This window comes from Papio anubis, chromosome 4, assembly GCF_008728515.1.
Source record: "Papio anubis isolate 15944 chromosome 4, Panubis1.0, whole genome shotgun sequence".
NCBI classification, from domain to species: Eukaryota; Metazoa; Chordata; class Mammalia; order Primates; family Cercopithecidae; genus Papio; species Papio anubis.
In genome coordinates, this window is record NC_044979.1 from 119,918,237 (window position 1) to 119,930,551 (window position 12,315).

At 36.2% G+C, this 12,315-nt stretch overlaps 1 protein-coding gene across 2 annotated transcripts in view; it reads left to right on the top strand.

The window, feature by feature from the left end:
* SPATA48 (spermatogenesis associated 48) overlaps positions 1 to 12,315 on the top strand; it is a 67,997-nt gene that overhangs the window by 33,024 nt on the left and 22,658 nt on the right. For both annotated transcript variants that reach the window (XR_004183277.1, XM_003895986.5), the window contains exons 3-6: positions 926 to 1,002; positions 5,241 to 5,379; positions 7,258 to 7,325; positions 11,792 to 11,833. Coding sequence is in view for 1 of the 2 variants with exons in the window: in XM_003895986.5 (XP_003896035.2) it covers positions 926 to 1,002; positions 5,241 to 5,379; positions 7,258 to 7,325; positions 11,792 to 11,833 (326 nt within the window). In the remaining variant the exon portion in view is untranslated. The remainder of the gene's footprint in view (positions 1 to 925; positions 1,003 to 5,240; positions 5,380 to 7,257; positions 7,326 to 11,791; positions 11,834 to 12,315) is intronic.

Consider the following 12,315-nt stretch of genomic DNA (forward strand, 5'->3'; position numbering starts at 1 on the left):
TGATGAAAGTCATGAATTGTTAAATCAAAGAAGTATAACAAGTCCTAAGCCAGATGAACAAAAATACATCCTTTCCTAAACAAATTCTATTGAATCTGTAAAAAATCTCAAGACAAAGATAGTGTCCTAAATATAAGCAAAGGGGAGAAACACAGAATACCTGCAAACAATTAAACTCAGTGTATTTTAAAAGCAACAATACATCTTTGAAATCAATTAGATAAATTTGTTACTAAAAAGATCATAACTAGAATTGAACTAGAATTTTAAACCCAAGTTAGAACATTTTTCAAAACTGGGGGTGAATTAAAACATAGAACTAGAAAAAGTTTACATTTGTGAAAGAATTAACAAAAATTGAAATTCAGCAAAAACAAAATGGAACCAAGTTGCTAGGGGAGAAAAAACAAGTACAATAAAAAAGCAAAAGGAGGCAAAGAATTGGTAAAATATCCTTGAAAATTGAAATAAATAGTAACCATTAAAGATAATAATTATTATAACAATAATTAGTTAATTAATTTTGATAAAATAACTGGAAGATAGAGAAAAGTATCTCATAACTGATCTCCTTAAGTTATTAGAAGAAAAGACAATACGTTTTAAAAATGTTTTAATTACATTGTGCTAAAACTATGTATTTGCAGATATTTCCAATTCAAGTGGTTTCTCTTAAATTCTCACTTTCCATTAACTTTAATATACTTTTTGTGAATTTTAATTTAATGATTATGACAATAAAACAATGTAAATTCCTTAAACAGGAGAGGAAAAGTAGGGAAGCGTTAAATCTGGTCAATCCAAGAGGTGAGTGAAAGAAGAAATACGAAGAAAGAGGAACCCAAAAGAAAACATGATGACTAGAAAACAATAGCAATTTCCATTTATATTTGGTCTCTTTTGACTTATTGTTCATGCCTTCTAGGATGAAAGTGAACCACTTGTTCAAACAAACAAGAAATGCAATGCAAAGGACTCATTTTACAAGTCCTCTACACAAAAGTAAGCAGTTTTCCCAGTGGAATTTTGATTTTGGAATATATTTCTTTTTCCTTCATGACACATCCTCTTTATGTCTACAATATTCTGGATCTCATGAGTGACCCAGAGAACATCAAACACAGACATTTACTTATAGTGATTGCTAAAATAAACATTGAAAGAAGAGTCTTAAGGCACACCTATGCTTGATGGAAGAATAAAACCAAAACAGAAAGTAAATGGTCAAAGAGAGAGAAAGGGGGATAAGAGTACAGCATCCTAGAAAGTCAAGACAGAGAAAGTTTAAAGGGGAGAATTCATTGACTCCATCAACAAATATATTGAGTACCTATTATGAATCTATGTCTTAGACTATGAGCTACATCAGTGAGTAGGCAAAGATCTCTGCTCTCAGGATCTCTCATTATAAAGGTATATTGGTCTGTTTTCACAATGCTGATAAAGACATACCCGAGACTGGGCAATTTATAAAGCAAAGAGGTTTAATTGACACAGTTCCACATGGCTGGGGAGGCCTCACAATCATAGCAGAAGGCAAGGAGGAGCAAAGTTACATCTTACACGGTGGCAGTCAGGAGAGCCTGTGCAGGGGAACTCCCATTTATAAAATCATCAGATCTCATGAGACTTATTCACTACCACGAGAACGGTATGGGGGAAACTGCCCCCATGATTCAATTATCTCCACCTGGCCCCACCCTAGACAGGTAAGGATTATTACAATTCAAGGTGAGATTTTGGTGGGGACACAGCCAAACCGTATCAAAAGGGAAACAGACAATAATAAGTAAATACACTAAGAAAGTAAACAGACTATATCTTAGAAAGTGACGGATAAGTCTGCGAAGAAAAGGTAGAACAGGATAAGATCAGGAGTCCCACATGTACAGGGTGGCAGGCTTCAGTAATAAGTAGGAGGCGTGGGGAGGCCTCCCCAGGTGCTGAGGGGTGTGCAGAAATTTGGAGGAGTTGAGAGAGCACCCATGCAGAGACTTGGAGTGACTCTATTCCCTGAAGAAGGAATATGGAGCAAAAGCCCAGGTCAGAAGTGTGCTTAAGATGTTAAGAAAGAACAAAAGGCCAGGGTGCCTGGAGTAGGGTAACAGTAGGGTAAGAGGAGGGAGTAGCAAAAGGAAAGGTCAGAGAAGTGCTAGGAACCAGATCTTGTGGGACACTTTAAGCAATTGGACTGTCATTCTGAGTGACATGAGGCTTTAGCAGAGAAATTGAAAGATCAGACTTGTACATGAAGGTAGCAATCATGGTGTCTGCTGTTTTCAAAGTAGATTTTTGCAGGGGAGAGAAGATGGAACACCAGTTAGGAGGTTATTGTTGTCATTTAGGACAGAGATAATGGTATCTTGGGGGAGAGTGCTGGCAGAAAAATTTGTAAGCAACGGTTGAGTTCTGGATGTATGTTGAATGTAGAGTCAACACAATTTTCTGATTGTGATGAATCTGGAAAAAAGAGGACTCAAAAATGATTCTAAACCTTTGGACTATGCAGCTGGATCTACTGAGGTTGCCATTTCGTAACATACATTGAGTATAAAGATGTTTATTAGACAACCAAATGGATATGTCAAGTAGGCAGCGTGAAATATGGATTTGAAGTTTGAGGCAGAGGCCTGGGCTAGAGAAATCAACCTGGGTATCATGGCTTATAGAAAGGTATGTAAAGCCATGGCACTGAATGAGAACACTAAAGGAGAAGTGTAGTCAGACAGGCAAAGGGCACTGAGTCCTTGCACCTCGTTAAAAAAGAGAAAGAAAGAGGAAAAGCCAGCAATCGAGACTGAGAAGGAGCAACCAGTAAGGTAGGAGGAAGATGAAGAGTCTAGGTCCTGGAAGGCATATTGAGGATGTGTTCAGGAAGGAATAATGAATGCCAGTTCACATGATGCAAATAGGTCAAGTGGGATGAGGCCCGAGAATGGATAATGGGACTTACTAGTGGATTTAGAATTCAGCAGAGTGATAGAGTGAAGGCCAAAACACATGGCATGGCACAGAGAAATGGATGAAGAGGGAAAGAGAGGCAGCAAAAAGAATTAAAAAATGACAACACGTGTGGACCTCAAAGCACTTCATGTCTGCCCACTCTTTTTTCTTCACATATTTTGAACACTTCAGACAGGCTTCACATTTCAACTTCATTTTTTTTCTCATTCAAATTGAAAGTATACCCATGACCAAACATAGTGTCATGAAACACATGTATGAATGCCTACTATCCCAGGGGTGTTATGAAAACGTTTAAAAACATGATATGAAGTTGGATTTCAAAGTATTAGAACAACATGAGAGAAAAGCCTTGTTCATCAGTCATCTTGAATCCAACTCTAGGGCTCAAAACATACCTGCTTGCTGAATGTGGGACTTTGGCATCCTCCATTCTTTTTCGTCTCAATTTTCTCATCTTAAAAATGAAGGTTGATAACTAAATGGCCCCTAAATTCCTCTCTCACTTTTGGGTTTATTTCCCATTGTATTCTTGTCTTGATTTTAATTTTAAAAATTTCTGTGATCATCTCAGAAACAGTTAATATTTTGATTAAGGACATGATACTTCACTCAGAATGGAAAAGTTTTATTATAAGACAAAGTATCAAATCAGAGTATTAAGTAGTTTATCTTGAAACATATAAAAGTATCCTTAGGGAAAAGTTTATTACCTTCATGGAAAATTCCTAAAATATTTATGAAATTTATCAGAGGCTCAAACAGTGAGGTATCTTTTAAGTTTTCATTGAGCTCACCAATTAATTTCTTACATACAATGCTAGTCAGATATGTTAGAAAACATTTAAGACTTTGCTATGATTTAAAATATCTTGTTATATTTAGTACTTCTATGATACTACTTTGAAGATAAGTAAGTTCAAAATGTGTTCACACACAACAAAAACACTATGGACTCATCGCTGATCTATTTAACATTCCCAATATTATGTTTTTTAATTTTCACAGCATTCCTAGGTGGTAGAGACAATTTTTGTATTGGTTCTTGCTCACTCTTGTACCATAAACACCTCGCACAAGACTTGAAATATTGTCAACTCTGAACAAATATGTGTTGAGGAAGTGAGAATCACTGATAATTCTTTTAAAAATGACTTGACTGACAAGGGATTTTTTGGAAGGGTATGCCTTGTCCAGAGAATGGAAAGATCAAGTTTCGCACTAAGTGTGGATAGGGCAGGAGAAGTTCTGGGGATCCATCCATCTTGTCATAATATAGTCTTTAGAATGCAGGTTGTATGGTTTTCACTCAATCAAATTGGAATTGATTTCACCGTGTCTATCATATATGCCTGTGAAAAAGAACAACTTTCAAAACTCCGAAGATCCCCATATTTTGTGTGTGTGTGTGTGTGTGTGTGTGTGTGTGAAATAATTGCATTTCATAGGATGGCTGAAGCCCTTCAACCACGCTAAAAAAAACTTGTGCAATTTGGCTGCATTAGTGTGGAATACTGGGAATGCTGCTGAATCTTAGGAGGCAGATTATGTGGATTTGAGTCCTGACTTTGACCAATAGCTGACCGTAAGCAAAGGAAATCAGTTTTCTAAGCCATAGTTTATTTGTAAATTAATGGTATTCTCTGAAGGTCAAATGAGCATTTTTTTTGGAAACTGTAAGATGTATGTAAGTTTTCTATTTCTGTGTGACAGACTGCAGGAATTTAGTAGCTTTTGTTATCTGGCAGTCCTGTAGGTCGGAAGTCTAGGCATATTCCAACTGGGTTCACTGTTTAGGGTTCCCTAAAGCTGGAATCAAGGTGTCAGCTGAGACTGGGTTCTCATCTTCCAAGATCATTCAGGTTGTTGACAGAATTCCATTCATTGTGGCTGTAGGACTGATATTTGTTTCTTCAAGGGCAGACAAAGAGCATGTGTTGCTGTTTCGTGTCTCTTTTTGGAGCTTGCTTGCTTAGATTGGGCCTATTCAGGACAATCCCACCTTTTGATTAACTCAAATTCAACCGATTAGGGACCTTTACTACATGTGCCAATCTCTTGGGGCATATAAAATCACATAACACAGGAGTACTATCTCATCATAATCACTTCCTCTGCCTACTGTCCAGGGGAGGTGATTATATATGGTATGCACACCAAGGGGCAGGGGTCCTCGGCATCATCTTCAGATTCTTCTTATCACAGCATAATATTGTTATAAACTTTACCAATTGAATATGCTTTTCATAAGATGTTTCTATTTAATAACTTCATAGAGCTTATGAAGATGTTCCTTGGGATAAGATGCTACCACCAAAACTTGTTCCAGAAGAAACAACATTGGAAAAAGCCGCTGACCCCATCTCACAGTGTTTTACTCTGAAAAGATACAAAGGGTTGCCAGCAATAACTCAGGTCAGCAGACTTCTCCGAGCAATAATGTATTTCTCATTGTTACTGAAATTAGTTCCAAAACTTTAAGTCAAAATAATACTTATCTTGTTGTTAACAATACATAAGGAAGTAAATTTATGTAAGATAGGTAAATATATATACACACACACACACACACACACACACGCACACACACATATGTATGGAGCTGAAATTTCCATAATCGTACAAGTTATTGATGACTGCAAATACTTTGATATTTTCAATATTTAAAACTTTTATTGATTATATAAAGACTACCTCTTTCTCAAAAGTCATTTGCAATGACTGTGTTTATTTCTAGAATTGCAAGAGAATGAGTAAATAATGAAGAAGACAGAAATAATTTTACCAGATAACCTATGCTGAAGATGGTTCTTCACACAGGATCTGGATCTTAGCTCTGTACTTTTCATGGCAAAAAGAGAAGATCCATAGATTGCTATCTGATGTTATCACTTATTATGTGATAAAACAAAACATACCAACTTTTCAGTAGTGACACTCATTCTTTTCATTTCTGAGTATCAAGAAGAATTTATCACATGAATTATCATATCTATGCCATAGCCAGATAACTTTTCCTCATGTGTGAATCTGTGTTACTCCACTGATTAAACCCATCGCTTTTTATTAAAAAAAAAAAAAATCCATACTCCTTGACATGACACAGATCCAATTCTCCAATATTTGTCCATGGTTCCCTCCTTAGCTTCATCCCTGTCCCATTCTCTTACTGTTACTTCTTACTGTTCCACTTTATTGGCCAAACATCACTCCTCACTGTTCTGTGTCCTATCTCTGTTGAGCTTCTCTCAAGTCTCAAATCTGCCATGCTCTTTTCCAGCTTGTGTGCTTTGCAAAGAGTGTTCCACTGCCTTCCTCACTCTCCCTATTTATGCCAGGTGAATCTCAAGAATTTCTTCAGGTCTTATTGTAGCCCTCACTTTTGACCTCCCAACACTGGATTAGATGTCTCAGCTTTGTGCTTGCAAAGTACCTTCTACTTCCATTGATTCCTTTATCCTTTTGTGCCACTTCTCACTGCGTAGGAGTCTTGTTAAGCCCTTGGACTGTTTCCCGTAATGAAGTTTTTGAGTACATAAAATCCATAGGATTAAAAAGAAAATCAATTATATTGAAATACAGCTCTTAATATAGATCCCAAGAAGTCCATTGATGATAGGTTAAGAAGCCCATATTTTCTTGTAAAATTTATTCAGCTTTTACAGAGGAAAATGATAATGAAAGGGGGAAAACATGGCTTTAATATAAAGACTCAAACCTGAGATTTTCACATAGAAAAAGTTAATTAAAAGATAAATATATATGGTTTCATCTAGCTAATTTTAAAGGATTGCTAAACTACTTTAAAATGTTTTTATACCTGTGAAAGTTGGTCCTTTCATTACACATTCCTTGGCGTTAAATTCTACTAGCATCCAAAGTCCTTCCTGGGCCAGATGAGATTCAAAGCTTAGGATCTAGCCTGGTTTGGAAGTGGGAGACTGGCCTGAGTTTGCAGAAGGTAGGCTACAGGGGATCCAAGTCAGAACAGTAGCTAAGGATGAAAACTAAAATCAGACCTTCCACATGGGTTTCGATCTGAAACAGGTGGATAATGAGACAGATTCCAGCTATGAGAAAACAAATTGAAATTGGAAGTTTGAGACCAGAGCAAAGACCATGAGTGGCTCCAGACCGAATCCATGAAGTGCTAGGAAAGCTTGAAGAATGTGTTTCCTAGAGAGCCTGGGACATGGCTGTGATGTGGAAAGGACTGTCAAGGGCACAGGAACTTATCCACCAGAAATTATAATGTGCTCATTAACTGTCATTGATTTTGATGATTATTTTTAGATGGTTGGTGAGCTCTGGGACAGATTTCAAACAAGATCTTTCTTGGCACCAGTCAAACCAGTTAATTTGTAAGTTTTATCTCCTGAAGTTCTCACACTAGGTTTTTCATTATCGTGTATTATAATTAAGAAGCTGGTGCTGTAGCCCATGGCTTAGAGGGGTGGGTGAGGAATATGTTCTCTGATGGAGACCAACCCAGGGCCCCCCTGACTCGCATCCTTAGGGCTGGGAAGATGACCCAAATCCCAGGACAATTGCTCAGTGTGCCTGCTTCCTTTACTTTCTCTTTACCTTCCTTAACATTTAGAATATTGGATGTACCATAACCATTTTGGAAAAGTCAGTGCGGTGACTCATGCTTGTAATTGGAGCATTTTGGGAAGCCAAGGTGGGAGAATTACTTGAGCCCAGGAGGTAGAGACCACCCTGGATGGTCTGTAATTGAAAATGAGTTATAATTTCTCTTTTGTAGACATGGTAAGACCCCATCTCTACAAAAATAAGAAAAATAAAAATTAATTAGCCAAGAGGGATGGTGGTGCACCTGTAGTCCCAAGTACTCGGGAGGCTGAGGCAGGAGGATCCCTTGAGCCCAGAAGTTCCAGGCGGCACTGAGCCATGATTGCACCACTGCATTCCAACCTGGGTGACACAACAAGATCCTGCCTTAAAAATAAATAAATAGGCTGGGTACAGTGGCTCATGCCTGTAATCCCAGCACTTTTGGAGGCCTAGGCATAGGATTACCTGAGGTCAGGAATTTGACCAACATGGTGAAACCCTGCCTATAATCCCAGCTACTTGGGAGGTTGAGGCAGGAGAATCGCTTGGATCCAGGAGGTGGAGATTACAGTGAGCTGAGATCACGCCACTGAACTCTAGCCTGGGCAATGAGCGAGACTCCATCTCAAATAAATAAATAAAATAATATAAAATAGGGAGGGCTTTATAAACAATTTGATATAAGCAATTATAATGTCGCTAAAATCCATGGACTTTATATAAAATAGATTATACATTATTTTCTATCAATTTTTGTATTATATAGTTACTTTGTGTTCTATTAATGTTAGAAACCATGGTTTTATTACTACTACTTCCTTACATGTAATTTTCACATTTAGTCTAAAAAAACTTGGTGTTTCTGCCTTCGAAAACATCACAATATTGTCTCTTCATTTTTGTTCTTAACACAACCCACAACACAGGTTATCATCTTTGTTTTTATTTTGTATTCAGTTTTGAATATTTTATGTACACAAAAATGTATAAGAATGTGATATAGTTTGTGTATCTGCTCCCCAACTTCAGAAATAAAATATTACTTACACAATGGAAAATTTCTATGTACTTTTTTCTAAGCACATCTATCTTCCTCAGGGAGCATGACTAATATTCTCGATTTGACGTTCACATTTTCATGCATTCTTTTAATTTTTTAAGACATACGTGTTATTGTTAACCAATATATGGAATTGTGTTCTTTGTTTATAAACCCAGTATTAGTGGTATCATACATATATTTATGCAAGTTTATATTTTGTTCATATAAAAAAGTACATATGAGGAAGTAATACTAATAAAGTCATAGTTTCAAACATTAATAGAACACAAAGTAACTATATGATACAAAAATTGATATAAAATAATTTACATTATTTAATTTTACATTATTTAGTTTTACATTATTTTAATTTACACAAAAATTTATATTTGTGTTTGTAAGATTCATACCTGTTGACATCTGTGTTTCTAGGCATTTGTTTTCATTGTTGTAGAGTCTTCCTTTAAATGGATGTGCCAAAAATTATTCATCCATTCTCATAATTTTCTGATTTTTAGTATAGTTGGTACAGTGCCCACATGCCTTCACATACCTAAGTGTAAAAATATTTCTGAGTTTTATATACTCATATTTATGTCTAGAATTGTTGGGTCATGTGATGTGTACTTCTCTGCTTTTTACATATTGCCATGTTCTTCTCCAAATGAGTTTTAACAATGGAATCTCCCATTATAAGTGCTTGGGTTCCCATTACTGCACATCACAGCCAGTGTTTAGAATTTTCAGATTTAAAAAAAAAAAAAATCCAATCTTATGAATAACAAATTGTGCTCCATTATAATTTTAGTTTACATCTACTTGATTACTAACGATCAGTTTTTGCAAGTTTATGACCTGTTTGAATTTTCACATCTGTAACTTGCCTGCTCATATATTTTGTCCCTTTTGCTGTTGGGATTTTACTTATTGATTGTCACAACTTTTCTGTTCAATATGCTGGGTAAAAATCCTTTCTTGGTAATATGCATCAAAGTATCCCCTTCTAGTCTGTGACTTTTTTATTTTAAGACTTTTCTATTTTTGCTTATCTGAAGTTTTGAATTTTAATGTAACTAAATTCATCAATATTTTCCTTCAGGTTTTGTTGTTTTTGTGAAGATTTTAATGACTGTTTCCCTGCCTCGAAAGAATAAAGATATCCTCCTTTTATAACTTTTTTTCTAAAATATTCAAAGTTTTGCTTTTCACATTTATTATTTTTAAAGCATTTGATTTTTACTTATGATAAGAGCTAGGGATCCATTTTCCCAACATAAATAAGCAATTATGCTAGTTCAGTTTAATGAGAGGATCTTACTAAACAGTTTAATGAGTGATTTGTAGGCCTGTTGGGTAAAGCCTGTGAGTGCTGAGTCACAATCAGCATTTTGCAAAAATAAAGTTGAATAGGAAATATAAAAGTGAATCACATGGAATTTTAAAATGGAACTATGTATTTTTCAATAACTACTGTGGGCAATTATGAAGAATAGCATGAGAGAGACAGACATCACTTACGAAAAACACATGCTATTCCGGAAAAAAATTATTCATTCTATCTTTTGCTCCCTGGAATTTCATCTGATTTTCTGGTTTTTAGATGATCAATTTGATCATCACCTCAGTGGAATGGTTAATCTTATATATTTAACTTTATATTTACCTAATCCAAACTAAATTTAAAGCAAAATGGAGGAGATATTGGTCCACAGCAAAACTAATGAGAGTTTTTGCTAAATTTTAATTATCAAAAATCAATATCAAGGATATCATTTTTAAAATCTTTAACAATTGCACCACTTCAATAAAAGTAGTATAAAGTGACCTTTAAAGGGGATTTTTTTGGTAACTGGTAGAAAAAAGAATGAAATGGAAATACACAATACTGTACTCAAGTCTGACTGCTGGATCTAGAAATGCAAATAGTGACAGTACGGAGAAGAATGTTGAGTCTTCTCAGAAAACTACCATTTTATTGAACCATATCTAAAAATGATGTGTAAGATTTTTGATAAAAATTATTTAAAGTATGATTTTGTCAAATGTGTAAAATACCCTGCTATAGACTCCAACGTGTAAATTGAATAGTAATCATTTAAATAAAAGATTGAAATAGTTAAAATTCTAAGATTCTTGGCCAGGTGCATGGGCTTACACCTGTAATCCCGGCACTTTGGGAGACTGAGACAGGCAGATCACGAGGTCAGGAGATCAAGACCATCCTGGCCAACGTGGTGAAACCCCATCTCTACTGAAAATACAAAAATTAGCTGGATGTGGTGGCAGGTGCCTGTAATCACAGCTACTCGAGAGGCAGAGGCAGAAGAATCGCTTGAACCCAGGAGGCGGAGGTTGCAGTGAGCCAAGATTGCGCCATTGCACTCCAACCTGGGCAACAAGAGTGAGACACCAACTCAAAAAAAAATCAAAAAACCAAAAAAAGAGATTCATGTTTATATAGCATGCTGAAATTGATGATAATCCCATTTGAATACCTTTTTTAAAATGTAATTTTTTTGTACTAATTCTTAACATGTGAATGTTAGTTCTAAATCTTCATTGGTATATTGGTATTTTTAATTACGTATCATGTGGTAAAATGGCAAATAGCTCAGGGAGATGATAATTTTTTTATTCGAGTTTACATGTATCCACTTAATTTATTGATTATAAGTCAGCTGGCAAATGAAAAGCTATGTGTGTTAGTCAGCACTGCCACACCTCAGAATTCTTCAGCATACTATTCACAATGGAAGCCTCCTGTATGTAAATGTTCCTTCCAAGAACCCACACAAAAACCTATATGTGAACGTTTATAACAGCTTGATTCATAATCTCCAAAACCTAGAAACAACCAAGATGCCCTTCAGTAGGTAAATAGATAAAGATACTAAAGTATGCCCACACAATGGAATGCTACTCAGCAATGAAAAAGAACAAATGCAATACACAACAATATAAATGAATCTGAAACACATTTTGAAAGCAGTCAGACTCAAAAGTTTATTATATGGTTCCATTTATTTGACATTCTGGAGAAAGCAAACTACATCCTTAAATAGTCTCTGTTCAAAATCACAAACCTTTAAAGGACAATTCCTATGAGATATCTTTGAAGGCTTTTATCTTAATTAGAGAAATATTGTAATAATTTGATGTTTATTAACTTAATGTAAATAACCCAGTTGCCTCTCTTCTCTTTTTTTGAAGTGTGAGTTCAAGTTCTAGAAGTAAATATATTCCTCTCTACACGTAAGTAATGTTTCTCAGTCTTGTAAAAAAATTTTAGATTTGACCAGGCGCAGTGGCTCACGCCTGTAATCCCAGCACTTTGGGAGGCGGATCACGAGCTCAGGAGATCGAGACCATCCTGGCTAACACGGTGAAACCCCGTCTCTACTAAAAATACAAAAAAATTATCCGGGGCCGGGCGCGGTGGCTCAAGCCTGTAATCCCAGCACTTTGGGAGGCCGAGACGGGCGGATCACGAGGTCAGGAGATCGAGACTATCCTGGCTAACACGGTGAAACCCCGTCTCTACTAAAAAATACAAAAAACTAGCCGGGCGTGGTGGCGGGCGCCTGTAGTCCCAGCTACTCAGGAGGCTGAGGCAGGAGAATGGCGTGAACCCGGGAGGCGGAACTTGCAGTGAGCTGAGATCCGGCCACTGCACTCCAGCCTGGGCGGCAGAGCGAGACTCCGTCTCAAAAAAAAAAAAAAAAAAAAAAAAAAAA